This window comes from Epinephelus lanceolatus, chromosome 24, assembly GCF_041903045.1.
Source record: "Epinephelus lanceolatus isolate andai-2023 chromosome 24, ASM4190304v1, whole genome shotgun sequence".
NCBI lineage: Eukaryota > Metazoa > Chordata > Actinopteri > Perciformes > Serranidae > Epinephelus > Epinephelus lanceolatus.
Genome location: NC_135757.1, coordinates 2,899,026 through 2,917,566, shown reverse-complemented (window position 1 = coordinate 2,917,566; position 18,541 = coordinate 2,899,026). Strand labels below are relative to the sequence as shown.

At 43.5% G+C, this 18,541-nt stretch overlaps 1 protein-coding gene across 2 annotated transcripts; it reads right to left on the bottom strand.

The window, feature by feature from the left end:
- Positions 1 to 511: 511 nt before the first annotated feature.
- styxl2 (serine/threonine/tyrosine interacting like 2) lies at positions 512 to 17,495 on the bottom strand. Of its 2 annotated transcripts, none has more exons than XM_033616103.2 (6): positions 17,362 to 17,495; positions 14,165 to 14,289; positions 12,624 to 12,751; positions 7,738 to 7,969; positions 7,356 to 7,573; positions 512 to 3,683 (listed from the first exon to the last, which is right to left on the bottom strand). In XM_033616103.2, the coding sequence occupies exons 2-6, from the start codon at positions 14,278 to 14,280 to the stop codon at positions 919 to 921; spliced, it is 3,459 nt and encodes a 1,152-aa protein (XP_033471994.2). In that variant the 5' UTR covers positions 14,281 to 14,289; positions 17,362 to 17,495; the 3' UTR covers positions 512 to 918. The 2 variants fall into 2 exon arrangements, with proteins under 2 accessions (XP_033471994.2, XP_033471995.2); XM_033616104.2 differs by having other exon boundaries at positions 12,633 to 12,751.
- Positions 17,496 to 18,541: the final 1,046 nt, after the last annotated feature.

The following is an 18,541-nucleotide window of genomic DNA, read 5'->3' as shown; positions in this document are numbered from 1 at the left end:
ACTTCTGGCGATCGCATTTAAGCTTCAAATGCGGCATGAAAGGTGTTCATATGTGAAGATTATCTCGCTGAACAAAATCTGTAAGTATCATAAACTTGTGTTAGCCGCAGAGCTTATTTTCTGACATAATCCAAAACGCAATGCAAAAATCACATTCACTTTCTCTTCCGGGAACCAGCGCGATGCTAAACTTCCGGGTTTTGACGTCAGCCCCGGCACACTCTATGGCGTAGGGCACTACTGAGGGTTAATGACGATCACCTGGGGACACTTGTTAGCCTGTTCCAACTACCAAGGAAGGGTCCTTGACTTTGGGAAACACCCCCTACGTAAATATTAACATCTCATTCCAAGGTAATGAAAACACAACAATTCTCATCTTCAGGTGATTAAACACTAAAGAAAACAGACTTCTTATAATACATTCCATACATATCCCTCTATCCTCTCTGTTTATCTCTGTGTTCACGAAGCTATCCTCATAAATTCAATGAAAAACAACCACACGACGTCATTTCTCAGAACATTTATTGCAATAATAAAATAATGTAACAGTAAAAATGGGATTTGTTTCGTTCTGTAGGAGTCATCTTTTATGAAACTATGCACTGGAAGTGTTTTACAATCAGTTTTACATTCACTGCGGTGCAACAGAAACTTGAATTCTGGAATAAACTAGTTTCATTACACTCTAAATATTCATCCTTATAAGGTTTTGATGCATGACTTGAAGGCAAAAGTGCTAATTTTTCTCACTGATACTGACATTAACAGGTTTTTATTCCAAACTCAAACATCCAAAATAAGTGAGACCTACTTTTACAGTGATCACAGTGTTTCTTGAGCAACAGTGCACTTGTTTCTGCTTAATATTACATTTTTTAACTTTCTTGAGAAACAAAATCATCTTCTGTTTCTCTAAGATTCACTTCTGCTCTGTGCTTTCGCTTCCTGCTGCGCCCTCCAGGCCGCGAGCACCTCGTCATTTTCGGCCTCGGTGGCAGCGGCGGCCCGAGCTCTGACTCTTTGCCTCGTTTGGGCGATAAAGGCAGCGATGTCATCCTCCTCCTCGTCAACGCTGGCTTCCTCCCTCCTACTCCTTCTTCCTTCTGTCTCACTGCTTTCAAATCTTGAATGATGGGTGAACTTCCTTTTTGTGGAGTTGTCGTGGTAGCTCTCTGTGCCCTCGTCTCTGTCGTCATAAGCGCCGTACGAACGCCTGGCGCGGCTGTGGGACTGCATGAGCCCGTTGTAGGAATAATCTGTGTCTTCACTCGAAAGATCTTCGTGTAACCTTGATCTGTACCTGGAGGCAACGCCATAAGTTTCCTCGTCTTCTCCGCTGCGGCCGGAGAAGTCGAATTCGGAAGCGGATGCATCCAGATCATCGTACGGATCCTCTGATGCTTCTGCTTCAGACGCCGGTTTCCTCTGAGGAGGCCGGACGCTTTCCAGCCAGTCGTCGATGCTGGTGTTCTTGTCTTTCTCCAGCGCAGGGTTGAGATTCAGGCACCCAGAGAGGCCGAACGTCCTCGCCGGTTTCTCCTTTTTCTTCGCTTCCTCGAGAAACTCCTCCTCTTTCTTCTTCCTCTCCTCCTCCTCCTCTTCATCCTCCTTAGGTTTCTTCTTCTTGTAGAGGGTGCTGCGCTTGTTGTCCTCCACTATCTTCTTCTTCTCGTAGGTGGCCATCTTCTCCCTCATCTCGGACTTGATCTCCTTGTCCATGGCGTTCAGTTTGCCCATGTCCACCTGGTCTTGGAAGAGGCTGAAAAGAGGGACGCTGGTGGTGGTGATCTTGTTTTTCTTGGAGCCCAGGGTTGAACCGAGGGTGGAGTCGAGGGCGGAGCCTCTTCCAGTCAGACCAGAGATGCTGCTCGACCCGCCGCCTGACAGGACTGACGCTGCCCTGCCTCGACCCTGTGACAGCGCGCTGGAATAGGAAGCACCGCTCAACAAGGATGCTCTGTCATCGTCTGCGCCCCGTCCTGAAACCATGCTTGGTGCACCCCCGAAGCTAAGCTCCGATCCAGCACGTGATGGAGGAGGCAGGCTCATCTCGCTTTGCTTCTGTTTGATCGTTTCAGTGACGACGTTAGCGATCCAGTTTTGGATGCTCGCCAGATTGACCATCGGTTCACCTCCAGGGCCTTGGACAGTAGGAACTGGGAGGATCGGAGGAACTGGTGTCATGGGATTAACGGGTTGTGCTGATCTTGTACCGCGAGGCTGTGAAACGGAGGATATGACAGATGACCTGCCGCTGATCATGGACATGTTGTCATCATTAGCGACGCTCGGCGGGCCCGTGACTCCGGCTCCAGCCCAGAAGGCGGAGAGGGGTATCGTACCCCCGCTGACGCAGCTCTCATTCTCCCAGCCGCACATGGACTGACTCTCCTCTAACGTCTTCCTCGAACGCTCCAGGAGCTCCTCACGTCTTTGCCGCCGTTTGACCGTTGCAGAGTCTTCGCCCCGACTCATCTCCAAAATCTCGTCCGTGTTTTCCTCCCCGAGGCGCTTCTGCTGCCTCAGCTTCCATGCCTGGTACGCCGTCAGGTTGACATCTTGGAAGGATGGCGTCTTTGCTTCTCCCTCACCGTCGCCTTTCTCTCCATCTCCTATAGAACTTTTCTCGCCATCCTCTCGATCTTTCTTGTTCCAGCCGAACTGGATCCTCTTGATGCGCCAACGCTCCAAAGGTGACATCTTCTCCTTGTTCTTCTGGCAGAACTGGTACATGGAGCTGGTGTCAGAGAGAATACTCTCCACCTCCTCATCAATCTTCTTCTTCTCTCCTTCTCTGCCTTCGGTCGCGGTGCTCTCGCTGCCTTCGTCGTCCTCCTTCTTGCGGTAGCGAGCTGCGGCTTGTTCCTCGATTTCCCTCAGCCGCTGTTTCCAAAGATCAGAGTAACTTGTGCAGCTGGAGGTGGACATCGCGTCCGAGGGTGGACGTCTCATGCGACGCTTCACCCGCTCTTTCACAGCTCGTACATCCTCACTGGTGATGCTCTCCACATCGGCGTCTACACCTTCTTTTGTCTTCTTTGGACGGCCGCCAGCTAGAGATTCCCCATCCTCACCGTCGCTGTCCAGCTGCGCCTCCCACCAGTCGTCACTCTGGTACTTCTCATTTCTCCGCTGCCACTCGCGGATCATGCTGTCAAGGCCATCCTCATCGTCGCCGTCTTCTCCACCCTCCTGCTCAGGTAGAACAATCTCTTTCTGAGTTCCCTGGCTGTTCGGGCCATTCTGCGCTCCGATCAGTCCGTTCTTGAGCGCCACGGCAGCTGCAGAGGAGGCTATACTGCTCATCACGCTCTCTCCATCCTCCTCCTCCTCCATCATGATGGAGTTCGCTTTCACCTCAATCATACTCTGCTCCTCCTCTTTATCAGTATCCTCATCGTCATCGTCCCCGCCCTCGCCAAAGATGCGAGCGCGTGTACGTGCATCGATCACAGAGCACTGGCTGAGCGTGTCATCGTCATCGTCGCGCTCCTCCATCAGGGTCTCATTGAGATTTCGCAGCTGCTTCAGGAAGCCTTCGTTAGGGTTGATGGCGCGCTTTTTCCTCATGGAAGTCAGGGCCTCCATGATGGTCATGTGCTGGAAGATCATCAAGTAGGACGCCACCACGACGGCAGAGCGGCTGACGCCCATCATGGACACCACAAGAACCTTTCCTGCAAGAAAACAAAACAGGGTTTAAAGCATGAACAATATTTATATTTCATTTTCACATAAACACAAACAGATATTTATCATAGATTAGATTTCTGAAGAATTAAATGCATATCATACAAAAGAATAATGCAACCAAATTTGGACAAATCCCACGTAATCAGGAGCCAGTAATTTGTGCATAACCCAGTATTTTGAAAGGCTGCGATCATGTGACCAATGCGCTACAGGAGTGAACAAAGAAGCAGTCTGGTAAGGAGGCAGGTTGGGGCAGTGGATACAAAAACACTGCACTTCCCACAGGACACTGGTGTTTGGATCCATGTGAACTTTGCAGCCTGTTCTCACCCTGAAGTCCTCAAATACTGCCGCTTTATCGCTTTGCCACCAGTCGGCTGAACAGCACCTATCGCAGTGGTATGATTAGGGTTGGGTCGGTTCTCGGTAATACCAATTCGGTTCGGTACTCCGTCTTGGACCGGGTGTTTTTGTTTTTTTTTTGAGACCAACCGGACTGCATACTTGGGCGGAACGTACGCGGAGCGGACGCCGCGGAGGTCCACCCGGTAAAAGCAGACGTCCGCAAGCCCTGTGCGCGCAAAGCATGACCGCGCGGACTCCCCTGCACGCACCAGTATCACTCAAAAGACTGTTCGGCATGTATTTTTCACATCGCGGACATTTTTACAGGAAACTACAACGCGGAAGTACGCTTGACTATGGAAGCCCGAATGACTGCGGACATTCCTCGCGGACACCCGAGTCTGTGAGCACCTGTGTCTGCCTCTTCACCAAGTGCACAGCGAGCAGGAGAGAGAGAGGGGGGTGGGGCGGGGACTGAGCTAGGGGGTGCGAGTGCGCATGCGCCGAGGCCTCTACTGCAGCCTCGGGAGTCGATAATGGCGGACAATTTAGTCTCGAAGAAATCAAAGAATGCGACAATATGGCAACACTTTGGCTTTGAGCCAGACGAAGGAGGCAACCCTTGTTTGCACTGATTGAGTAAGCTGCAAAATTTATTTGTAAGGAATAAAAGAAACAACGTGTTACTGTCACTCTGTTGTCCTAAGGTCGTTTTTTATTTTAAATGAGTCAATTGCGCCCCCAAGTGGCGAAAATCCGATATTACCATTTTTCACAAAAACCTGACTGTTTTTTTTTTTTTTTCTCATACCGACCCAACCCTACTTGATACGATATGTCGCCAGTTGGCCCAACAGCACCTTTCGCAGTGGTATGATACGTCTAATTTATACCATCTGTTGGTTGATAACCACAAGGACAACACTGAAAGTAAGAGGATGGAACGGATTCAAGACTTACAAGAGGGCTGAGAGCGTGAATGGGATTAAATATGCGCAAAGGCTCAAACTCAAACCATCGATACTCGGCTGAGATTACTACAATTTAATTGGTTAATGAGAACATACATCAGACAGGTTAAACTGAACAAATATGATCCGAATATTCCTGACCGATACTTCAAATGCAGCACACATCAGGGGAGCTTGTATCACTGCCTATGGGAGTGTGTCAGTGCTGCAGTGTGTATTTCGGATGACCTCATCCCGAATACGTTTGAGTATTTGCTTATTCTGCCCAGGCAACAGAAAACGTTGGTTGAATTTTGTTTACTGCAGGTGAGGCGTTCAGTTGCTCTGTGCTGGAAGAATGTGTGTTGCCCCTCTCTTGGCCGTTGGTTGAAGGATTAAACAGCGAATTTGGCTCTTGAAAAACCCACCGATACAGTGAGACATAGGGCTTTTGAGTTTATTGATATCTGGGATATGTTTGTGCAACATTTTTAAAAGTTTAAAAATCAATAATCATATGTTTACAAAAAAAAGATAAACGTAGGAATGATTTGAAATATGACCATGTTCTGTGTTAGAAACAGTAAAAAATAGTTTGGACATGTGGCTCCGCAGCTGACAGCATTCAAAGGACTTTATTACACAAGGAAACGACGTCTCCGGGCAACATGTTGTGAATCAGCTGCAGTTGGGATGAATGAGACACAGTCAACAGAACGACTGTTACATGATCCTCTTCCAGGAACACAAATGTTCTCTGTGTGCGCCACAAAATATCTTCTCAGAAAATCTGATGTTGTGTAAGCGTGGAGATGTTACGGGTTTTCTGTTTGGGATTGTTTTTTTTTTACTGCTTCACTGTCGACTTCCATTCCCACATATACAGATAAAAAATGTGCCCTCGGCTGTGTCCGCTGAAATGGATGCATTGTTTATTGTTCATGTTAAGTAACGATAAAATAAATCAATAACTGAAAAACCCCATGTGAGCTGCAGGGCTGAAACAACACAGTGAACCAAGGAATTTTTATTCCTGTGACTGGATTCTCGAGACTGAGAGAGATAGTTACACAACATCAGAGATGATGACGTAAATGTTGCGGATATGAGGCAGCAATGAAGATAAATATCTTTCCCATGTTTCTGCCACAGACAGGCTCAGATAGTTTTTATAAGGGCCCTGACACACCGAACCAGCTGTTGGTTAGCGTCTGTCACCTGAGGCTGCTGTCAGCCCTAGAGTCGTCTCCTTTGGTCTGAATCAGGGACTCATGTTGTTCCAAAGTTGTATAATTGCCTAGAGTTGGTTCGTGTTCTCACGGCAGCATTTACAAGAGGACCAGATCAAATGCCTTGTGTGAGAAAGCTGCTCTTGATTGGCGGGAAAAATCCAGGAAGTAAAGCAAACGTTGAAGAAGAGTACACTTGCAAGATAAATGTGACACTTGAGGGACAACTACGCAGGTTGATTTTAGCGCTGCTCATCGTGGACTATATTGCCTGCGGTTGGTTCAGATCCAGGTCGAAACACGTTCTCACCACAAACGAACCGCACCAGAGTTCGTTTGTAACCGGACCGAGACCACCTCTTCAAGAAGGTCTCAGTCCGGTTGTTTTGCTGTGTTCACACCTGCCCAAACGAACCACACTGAGGGGGCAACAACTAGAGTTCGACTGAACCGAACCAAACAGCGCAGGTGTGACAGCAGCCTAAGATGACCCTAAAACAAGACTTCTGCACTCCAACACAACAAACTGTTCCCAGCACAACTCACTCATGTTTTCAGCATTGTCTTCCTGTAGCAACTCTTGTCTCATGATCAAGACTTCGACACATAACACACCAGGATAAGCGAAAGGTAAAGAGACACTTCAGACACTGAAGGCCCAGACACACCAAACCCTCTCTGAAGAACCAGCGATGATGAAGGACAACTGTTGTGTCCAGGGTTCGTACAAGTTCAAGACGTCCTTGAACAGAATGATAAATCATTTTATGAAATATATTAGAGAAATGTTTTAAACGAGGGAGCTTATTTACGATTTTGCATAATTCTCGTGCAACCGATGGTCCAAAAATGAGTGCTTGAAAAGGTACTTGCTGTTCAACAGACAGAGGCAGACAATGTTCACTTAAAGGTACATTATTACGACCTCCTCTAACGTGGCCTCATTTGTTGTTATGTGAATCTTTTGACTCAGCCCTCTAGTGCCATCTATTGGCTGTATCTATGCCAACATAAAGGATCATGGAGGTATGTGTGGTATGATTTTTAGAACATTTGAAACAGACGTATCTATTTTCATACGACAATAATCTGCTTTACAGAGAAAGCTAATGGAGACACAACTAACACTCACCCTTGTGTGTCAGAAGCGCCTCGTCCAAGAACTCGGCGGTGGGCCGAAAGTGCTCCGAGATGTCGGCATCAGGGAAGTCATCCACCTCGATGCCCATGTACTTGATGTTCATGCCGGTGTAGAAGGACTCGCCCGTGTAGACCCCTGTGCCGTGGGCTGTGTTGAGGATGTGGGTGATGCCCATTCGCTTCAGACGAGCCTTGTTGACCGCTACAGATCTGAAACAAGAAAACAGTTGTGGAGCAAACAAGTCTTATTATACATGAAATTAGACACTTACAAACTTAACCAGGAAACTTTTGAGATCATGTTGCTCTCTAACATAGATGCATTTCCTACTGATAAGTGGATATTCTGAACTTCTGAAGTCAGCTCGACTCACTTCTCGGCGATGAAGATGTTAGGCCACACCTCGTCCACAGGGTTGACGGGAGCCTCCAGGCGGTCCTGCACCATGGCCCTCTGGATGTCCAGCACACAGGGGGTGTTGTAGGGGCTGCGGTCATCGATCATGTCTCTGACACGGTTGTAGAGGTCTTCCACCATCAGCTGCTCGGCAGATTCCAGCATGGACTCTGGGATGGATTCGGCCCGCGCGCTGCGAGGCGGCAGCTCTGAGGGGGAAAGACATGAATGTCATCAACTCTGAGGCATGTTTCAGCAGCATTTTAGCCACCAAACATGGGTGGTTTTTCAGCAGCTTTTCAGTCCTTAAATTTAGATGTTTTTGGGGATCTGTCATACTTTTTCTTACACCTTTTTATCTAGCAAATGTGGGTGTGTTGGGGGACCCATGTGTGTTTTTTAATGGGCTTTTAGCCCCTGGACGTGGGTGTTCTTTGTCGATCTGTGGCCCTTTTTCCAACAACTTTTTAGCCACCAAACATGAGTGTTTTTTGGCAATCCATGGCAGTTTTTCCAGTGGCATTTTAGTCACCAAACATTGTTGTTATGGGGAATCCATGGGTGTTTTTCCAGTGGCTTTTTAGCCCCTGAATGTGGGAGATTTTTGTCAATCTGTGGCCCTTTCTCCAACAACAAACATGGGTGTTTTTTGGGGCTTTTCATCTTTCAGTTTTTTAGGGATCTGTCATTCTCTTTCTTGCAGCTTTTTGCTACCAAACATGGGTGTTTTGGGGGAACCATGTGTGTTTTTCCTACATTTGATGTGTTTGATGGCTAAAAAGTCACAGGTAAAAGTGCCACAGGTCACCAAAAAACCCTTGCGTTAATAGGGCTCAAAAGTCACTGGAAAAGGTGCCATGGGTCTGGCGGAAAAAGAACCACAGATCTCAAAAAACTCCACATTTAGGGGCTAAAAAGCCACAGATAAACAGTGACAGAACAACGAAAAACACCTATGTTTAAAAAGTGCCACGGGGCCCCAAAAACACCCGCATTTAGTGGCTAAAAAGCCACTGGATAAAGTTCCACAGGTCACCAAAAACTGATGTTAATGGAGCTAAGAAGCTACTGGAAAAAAGTGCCATGGGTCCCCAAAAACACCCGCATTTGGGGGCTAAAAAGCTGCTGGAACAACACCAACGGGGCCCCAAAAAACACCCACATTTGGGGGCTAAAAAGCTGCTGGAACAACACCAACGGGGCCCCAAAAACACCCACATTTGGGGGCTAAAAAGCTGCTGGAACAACACCAACGGGGCCCCAAAAACACCCACATTTGGGGGCTAAAAAGCTGCTGGAACAACACCAACGGGGCCCCAAAAACACCTATGTTTAGTGGCTAAAAAGCCACTGGAAAAAGTTCCACAGGTCACCAAAAACTGATGTTAATGGAGCTAAGAAGCTACTGGAAAAAAAGTGCCATGGGTCCCCAAAAAACACCCACATTTAGTGGCTAAAAAGCTGCTGGAACAACACCAACGGGGCCCCAAAAACACCTATGTTTAGTGGCTAAAAAGCTGCTGGAACAACACCAACGGGGCCCCAAAAACACCTACGTTTAGTGGCTAAAAAGCCACTGGAAAAAGTTCCACAGGTCACCAAAAACTGATGTTAATGGAGCTAAGAAGTTACTGGAACAAAAGTGCCATGGGTCCCCAAAAAACACCCACATTTAGTGGCTAAAAAGCTGCTGGAACAACACCAACGGGGCCCCAAAAACACCCACATTTGGGGACTAAAAAGCTGCTGGAACAACACCAATGGGGCCCCAAAAACACCCATTTAGTGGCTAAAAAGCCACTGGAAAAAGTTCCACAGGTCACCAAAAACTGATGTTAATGGAGTTAAGAAGCTACTGGAAAAAAAGTGCCATGGATCCCCAAAAAACACCCGCAATTGGGGGCTAAAAAGCAGCTGGAACAACACCAACGGGGCCCCAAAAACACCCACATTTGGGGGCTAAAAAGCTGCTGGAACAACACCAATGGGGCCCCAAAAACACCTATGTTTAGTGGCTAAAAAGCTGCTGGAACAACACCAACGGGGCCCCAAAAACACCTACATTTAGTGGCTAAAAAGCCACTGGAAAAAGTTCCACAGGTCACCAAAAACTGATGTTAATGGAGCTAAGAAGCTACTGGAAAAAAAGTGCCATGGGTCCCCAAAAAACACCCACATTTAGTGGCTAAAAAGCTGCTGGAACAACACCAACGGGGCCCCAAAAACACCTACGTTTAGTGGCTAAAAAGCCACTGGAAAAAGTTCCACAAGTCACCAAAAACTGATGTTAATGGAGCTAAGAAGTTACTGGAACAAAAGTGCCATGGGTCCCCAAAAAACACCCACATTTAGTGGCTAAAAAGCTGCTGGAACAACACCAACAGGGCCCCAAAAACACCCACATTTGGGGACTAAAAAGCTGCTGGAACAACACCAATGGGGCCCCAAAAACACCCATTTAGTGGCTAAAAAGCCACTGGAAAAAGTTCCACAGGTCACCAAAAACTGATGTTAATGGAGTTAAGAAGCTACTGGAAAAAAAGTGCCATGGATCCCCAAAAAACACCCGCAATTGGGGGCTAAAAAGCAGCTGGAACAACACCAACGGGGCCCCAAAAACACCCACATTTGGGGGCTAAAAAGCTGCTGGAACAACACCAATGGGGCCCCAAAAACACCTATGTTTAGTGGCTAAAAAGCTGCTGGAACAACACCAACGGGGCCCCAAAAACACCTACATTTAGTGGCTAAAAAGCCACTGGAAAAAGTTCCACAGGTCACCAAAAACTGATGTTAATGGAGCTAAGAAGTTACTGGAACAAAAGTGCCATGGATCCCCAAAAAACACCCGCAATTGGGGGCTAAAAAGCAGCTGGAACAACACCAACGGGGCCCCAAAAACACCTACGTTTAGTGGCTAAAAAGCTGCTGGAACAACACCAACAGGGCCCCAAAAACACCCACATTTGGGGACTAAAAAGCTGCTGGAACAACACCAATGGGGCCCCAAAAACACCCATTTAGTGGCTAAAAAGCCACTGGAAAAAGTTCCACAGGTCACCAAAAACTGATGTTAATGGAGCTAAGAAGTTACTGGAACAAAAGTGCCATGGGTCCCCAAAAAACACCTACATTTAGTGGCTAAAAAGCTGCTGGAACAACACCAACAGGGCCCCAAAAACACCCACATTTGGGGACTAAAAAGCTGCTGGAACAACACCAATGGGGCCCCAAAAACACCCATTTAGTGGCTAAAAAGCCACTGGAAAAAGTTCCACAGGTCACCAAAAACTGATGTTAATGGAGTTAAGAAGCTACTGGAAAAAAAGTGCCATGGATCCCCAAAAAACACCCGCAATTGGGGGCTAAAAAGCAGCTGGAACAACACCAACGGGGCCCCAAAAACACCTACGTTTAGTGGCTAAAAAAGCCACTGGAAAAAGTTCAGTGGTGAAGGTGGTTCACAGACTGAGGCGTATGAAACACAGACATGCTCTTGGTCCCTCTGACTGCAGTGAAGCCTCATTAATGCCGAACCCTGCTGCCACAGATATAGATATGTCTCCGTCCTTCACTTTAACCATTCATCGTCCATTAAAGCTGCTGCTGCTGTAGCGTAATGTCAGAATACTGAAGCTGCTCTGAGATGTGTCAGATGAGCTAATTCCCTCAATCTGCGCAGCCCTGCTCCTCCGTCCAGAGCGTCTCCGTCTGGTAATGAGCTGAGAGGACGAGTCGTGGACTCACTGTAATTGAAGAGTGCTTGACCAAATCAGAGCTGTTGAATGTGGACTTAGAAGTCATTAATGCTGCATCTGGAGGAGGAATAAAACAAGAGCGTGGCCTCATCTGATCTGATCTGTGTTCAGTCCTCTGATTTATTCATCGCTGAAAAATCCTGCACAGAAGGATTTGCTTATTTTCTTAGTTTCATACCAGTGAACATTACCAACCTGCTGCAGCGCTGGAATTCAGTCTAACTGGCATCATGTGTCTGTTCAGATTCCTAATCTTGTTCCTAAATTAAATCTTAATTTTGCCAATTTTAGACTTTATTTTATTTGGCAATTTTCCTCTAACTCCACGACCTGCATTAAACTCTTTGGAGGCCCCTGTTTAACCCCGTCCTCCACGTTTTTGCAACTACAGCGCACACAGAGACCCACATACTTTCTTAAAAGCAGTCGGGCAATTCTTTCTTAAGTCTCAGTGGACATTTGTGCCAAATTTGAAGAAAATCCCTTAAGGCCTTCTTGAGATATTGTGTTCACGAGAATGAGACAGGTGCAGTGACCTTTACCTTAGACCATCAAATTCAAATCAGTTGATTGGTGACTCAAAATAGACGTTTGTGCCAAATTTGAAAAACATCTCAGAGGCTTTCATTAGACAACTCATTGGTGTTCTTGATTGCTTTCACGAAAATGAGAAGGATGCAAGGTCACAGTGACCTTGACATTTGATTACCAAAAACTGATCAGTTCATTGTTGAGTCCAAGTGAAAGTTTGTGCCAAATTCAAACAAAATTTCTTCAAAGTGTTCTTGAGATATCATGTTCAGAACAATGAGGCAGATGCAAGGTTATAGTGACCTTGACCTTTGACCACCAAATTATAATCAGTTCATGCTTAAGTTTGATTGATCGTTTGTGCCAAATTTGTTTGGTCAAACATTGTCAGACTTCACGACTGAAAGAAACAAAAGTTACATTTTAAACAACATTATTAAATAACTGGCCTCCAGGAAGTAGTCTCAGCCCAGGTGGACAAAGAGCTTCTTTCTCCGTGTGGTTTGATGATGTAACCTCTGAAACACAGACTCACCACACACAGCAAACATCTCAACAAACATCTGAAACAAACCTGTCTCACCCTCGTTAATAATCTTCTTGGCGGCGATGGCTGATGAGAGGTGGATTGGCTCCATGAAGATGCTGGCGGCGTCAGAGCCGGAGATCATGGAGAACCTGGACTCTGACGCCATCGAGAAACTGCAATACGTACATAACAATATAATCCAAAACATCACAAATCAAACATTCTCTTTCTTTAAGGGTTCTTAAAGAAACCCTTAGTCTTATATAGATTATTTTAGAGGAAAGAGTTCTTAAAGAAACCCTTAGTCTTACATAGATTCTTTTAGAGGAAAATAGTTCTTAAAGAAACCCTTAGTACTACATAGATTCTTTTGGATGAAAAGGGTTCTTACAGAAACCCTTAGTTTTACATAGATTATTTTGGATGAAAAGAGTTCTTACAGAAACCCTTAGTTATGCAAAGATTTTTTTAGAGGAAAATAGTTCTTAAAGAAACCCTTAGTCTTACATAGATTCTTTTGGATGAAATGGGTTCTTAAAGAAACCCTTAGTCTTACAAAGATTATTTTGGATGAAAAGGGTTCTTAAAGAAACCCTTAGTCTTACATAGATTCTTTTGGATGAAAAGGGTTCTTAAAGAAACCCTTAGTCTTACATAGATTCTTTTGGATGAAAAGGGTTCTTAACGAAACCCTTAGTCTTACAAAGATTATTTTGGATGAAAAGGGTTCTTAAAGAAACCCTTAGTCTTACATAAATTCTTTTGGATGAAAAGGGTTCTTAAAGAAACCCTTAGTCTTACATAGATTCTTTTGGATGAAATGGGTTCTTAAAGAAACCCTTAGTCTTACAAAGATTATTTTGGATGAAAAGAGTTCTTAAAGAAACCCTTAGTCTTACATAGATTCTTTTGGATGAAAAGTGTTCTTAAAGAAACCCTTAGTCTTACAAAGATTCTTTTGGATGAAAAGGGTTCTTAAAGAAACCCTTAGTTTTGCAAAGATTCTTTTAGAGGACAAGAGTTCTTAAAGAAACCCTTAGTTTTACATAGATTCTTTTGAATGAAAAGTGTTCTTAAAGAAACCCTTAGTCTTACATAGATTCTTTTGGATGAAAAGGGTTCTTAAAGAAACCCTTAGTTTTACATAGATTCTTTTGAATGAAAAGGGTTCTTAAAGAAACCCTTAGTCTTACAAAGATTCTTTTGGATGAAATGGGTTTTTAAAGAAACCCTTAGTCTTACAAAGATTCTTTTGGATGAAAACAAACGGTCCAGCTGATTTAAACTGGTGAAAACACTGAATGAAGACGTTTCATGTTAAAATCTGTGTTTTTCCAAAGCTGTTTGGTAGGCTACTTAGAAGCTGCTCACTACAGTGGCTAATGTAACACACTGAATGTCCCTCTCCAAGAGTCAGTGTTTGGTTTGTCCATTCTGGGCTACTGTAGAAACATGGCGGTGCAACATGGTGATCTCCGTAAACAAGGACCTGCTCCCTGTGGAGATATAAACGTCTCATTCTGACACACTTATATATTCTGTTCTATGTTTAGCTGTCTACAGTTGGTTTGTAGGTGGTCTCCTACCTCGGTGACGGACAGCGGAGGTAATGGGATTGGACTCCTCGGACGCTCCTCTCCTCCTCCTCTCCATCAGGTACCGTCTGGTCACCATGATCTCCGCTCTCATTGGTCGACGCCATGGCAACCTCCTTCCATAGAAAATAGGAACAGAATTAAAGACACACGTGTTTGTAGAAGTTAAACATGGCGGTTGATAGTTTCATGTCATCTGTTACTGTGAGTATCTGATAGTTCTTGAATCCTTCTTGGCTCCTGGTGGAACCTTTAATAAAGGTTTCAGAGGGTTCTACCTTGAACCCAACTATAAAAGGGTGATGCTTACAACCACCTGTAAAGAGTTCCATCCACATCCCCCTATGAGAAGGTCTACAGAGAACCCCTTTCTGGTGACCATTAACAGAACCCTTAGTCTTACAAAGAACCACTGAGAAAACCTTTCTTCAATAAGGGATACTTTGGATGAAAAGGGTTCTTAATGAAACCCTTGGTCTTGGAACATTTTCTTTGGAATAGGGTTCTTTATTTGAAAAGGGTTCTTAAAGGGACCTTTAATATTACAAAGAACCATTAAAGAGCTGCGTCTTAAAAGAAAATCTTTGGATTAAAAGGGCTCTCAATAGAACCCCTAGTCAAAGAACCACTGAAAAACCCTTTCTTCAATAAAGGGTTTTTGTGTGTGTGTGTGTGTGTGTGTATGTGTTGGGGGGTGGGATAAAAAGGGCTCTTAACGGAGCCCGTAGTCTTACAAAGAACAGTGAAGAACCCTTTTCTTAAAAAAAGGGGTTCTTTGGATGAAAAGTGTCATCGATGAAAACCTTGGCTTCTCAAATGACCGTTAAAGAACCCCTTCTTCAAAAAAAAGTGCATATTTAGTGAAAGAATTCTTAATGAAACCCTTAGACTTACAAATAACCACTGGAGAACCCTTTTGGAAAATCCTTACGGATCCCTTTCTTCAGAAAAGGATCGTCTGGATGAAAAGGGTTCTTAATGAAACCTTTTTTAAAATAAAGGTTCTCTTCTATTCTAACTATTCTTTAAAGTCTTATAAAAGATTATTTTGGAACCCTTTCTTTAAAAAGGTTTCTTTGGGTGAAAATGATTCTTAATGAAGCCATTGGTCCCACAAAGAACCATTAGAGAACCCTTTCTTCCAAAAAGGGTTCCTTAGATGAGAAGAAAAACATAATTGAAGTGTTCTTTAGAGAAAGATGGATCTTAATGAGCCCTTAGTCTCACAAATAACGCTTTTGGAACTCTTTAATCCAAAAAAGGGTTCCTGGAACACTTAGTCTTAAAAAGAACCTTTAACGAACCCTCCGTTCAGACAAAGTTTCTTTAGAAGCAAATAGTTCTTGGTAGAACTGCAGCCCTTCAGGAAGAACCCTTATTTCTATGAGCGTTTTGGGAATGAGAATGTTTAATTTTACCTTTTAAGTTAAAAACCAAACAGATGTTCTACAGCACAATGAGACCAACAGGAAAATATGAATAATAACACTGGATTTATACTTGATGTTCTTCACACAGCAGAACGTATGAAGAACTACACTGACGGAGAACTTACAGGGAGGAAAGAAACACATTCATCACGAGACTGAAAATCTGATCAACACAAAGTACTAACAGGAACGTGGACGCAAACAGTGGACCGAATAACAGACGGTACACAGGAAGTGTAGTTAGAACCCAAAGAAGAAAAGAAGAGCTGGTCTGTGAGTGAGTCAAAGTTCAAACAGGGACCTGATGATGGAACCACAGGAACGTGTCACTGCTCTATGAATCAGACTCAGAGATAAACTGTGAGAACGTTCAGGAACTAAAGGTGACATCATCTACAGGTCCTTCACTAACCCTAAGAACTATTTCTGACATAAAGCAGTGGTTCTTTACCGCAGTAAAAGTTCTAACATCACACAATAAAAATACTTAAAAAAAATACTTCTTTCAGTTTAAGTGTGTCAGTATAGATCAGAATAACATTGTTCAAGTACTAAAAGAAGAATCTCTGGTTCTACGAAGAACTATTAAAGAACACTTTCTTCAAACAAAGTTCTTTAGAGGGAAAGAGTTCTTAAAGAAACTCTTAGTCTTACAAAGATTATTTTGAATGGAAAGAGTTCTTAAAGAAACCCTTAGTCTTACAAAGATTATTGTGGATGAAAATAGTTCTTAAATAAACCCTTAGTCTTACAAAGATTATTTTGAATGAAAAGAGTTCTTAAAGAAACCCTTAGTCTTACAAAGATTATTGTGGATGAAAATAGTTCTTAAATAAACCCTTAGTCTTACAAAAATTATTTTGAATGAAAAGAGTTCTTAAAGAAACCCTTAGTCTTACAAAGATTATTGTGGATGAAAATAGTTCTTAAATAAACCCTTAGTCTTACAAAAATTATTTTGAATGAAAAGAGTTCTTAAAGAAACCCTTAGTCTTACAAAGAATAATTGAAGAATCCTCTCTTAAAAACAGTTTTTTTGTATTTTAATGAAAAGGATTCTCAGTGTAAAAAATATTTTCAATGGAAAAGGGTTCTTAATAGAACCCTTAGTCTTAAATCCACATGAAACAAGACGCAAAACAAGTTACAGTTTAAAACTGATAAAACTCTTTGTGATATCGACACACGTTGTTCAAAGTAAAAGTTCTCACACCACACAGTAAAAATAGTGAATAATAAATAACAATAATAAATCACAGTTATTAACATTAACATGATATAAAGTAAAAATCAGACTTGATTAATCGCCTGTCAGTCGATCACTTGATTAATCGATTGAACTCTTGTTGTGTTCTGTGTAAATATCTGCATTTATAAAGTAACTAAAGCTGTCAGAGAAATGTAATAGATTACAAGTACAGAGAACAGACTCAGATAAAGTACACATACCTCAGATGTGGACTGAAGTATAGTGGGAGCACACATTAAAAAAGAAGAATATAAAAATGTGGCGGGTTCATTCTGGTGTGTGTGTGTGTGTGTGTGTGTGTGTGATATGAGGCTAGTGTATTTTTAGCGGAGCGACAGCTGCGTCAGAGCTCTGACAGGCCTCACCGCTCCAGCCTCACACAACTACACAACAACTACACAACAACTACACAACTAAGTGTCAGAAATTTAAACTATATATTTTTCTTTATATAAAACACCTCATCTGTGTGTGTGTGTGTGTGTGTGTGTGTGTGTGTGTGTTCTTACCTCAGCCGCTCAGTGTGTGAAGCTGACGGTGGTCAGAGTGACAGTGAAGTCACACAGAGTCCTCCCCCGTCTGCAGACACCCCGACACCCGACACCACAGCTGCTTTAACTGAGTACTGCAGTACTCTGATTACTGCACTCAGTTACTTTACTGCAGTACTCTGATTACTGCACTCAGTTACTTTACTGCAGTACTCTGATTACTGCACTCTGTTACTTTACTGCAGTACTGTGAGAGAGACGGCTCTCAAGTTGTTCTCAGTGTGTTTGTTTCCTTCATGTCAGACTAAAATATTTCGTGTTTAAATCCTCTGTCCTTGTTTCCTTATTTATCTTTCCTTCTTCCTTCTGTCCTTGTTTCCTTATTTATCTTTCCTTCTTCCTTCTGTCCTTGTTTCCTTATTTATCTTTCCTTCTTCCCTCTGTCCTTGTTTCCTTATTTATCTTTCCTTCTTCCCTCTGTCCTTGTTTCCTTATTTATCTTTCCTTCTTCCCTCTGTCCTTGTTTCCTTATTTATCTTTCCTTCTTCCTTCTGTCCTTGTTTCCTTATTTATCTTTCCTTCTTCCTTCTGTCCTTGTCCTTGTTTCCTTATTTATCTTTCCTTCTTCCCTCTGTCCTTGTTTCCTTATTTATCTTTCCTTCTTCCTTCTGTCCTTGTTTCCTTATTTATCCTTCCTTTTTCCTTCTGTCCTTCTATGTTTCCTTATTTATCCTTCCTTCTTCCCTCTGTCCTTGTTTCCTTATTTATCCTTCCTTCTTCCCTCTGTCCTTGTTTCCTTATTTATCTTTCCTTCTTCCTTCTGTCCTTGTTTCCTTATTTATCCTTCCTTTTTCCTTCTGTCCTTCTATGTGTCCTTATTTATCCTTCCTTCTTCCCTCTGTCCTTGTTTCCTTATTTATCCTTCCTTTTTCCTTCTGTCCTTCTATGTTTCCTTATTTATCTTTCCTTCTTCCTTCTATCCTTCTGTGTGTCCTTATTTATCTTTCCTTCTTCCTTCTATCCTTCTATGTGTCCTTATTTATCTTTCCTTCTTCCTTCTGTCCTTGTGTCCTTATTTATCCTTCCTTCTTCCCTCTGTCCTTGTTTCCTTATTTATCCTTCCTTTTTCCTTCTGTCCTTCTATGTGTCCTTATTTATCCTTCCTTCTTCCCTCTGTCCTTGTTTCCTTATTTATCCT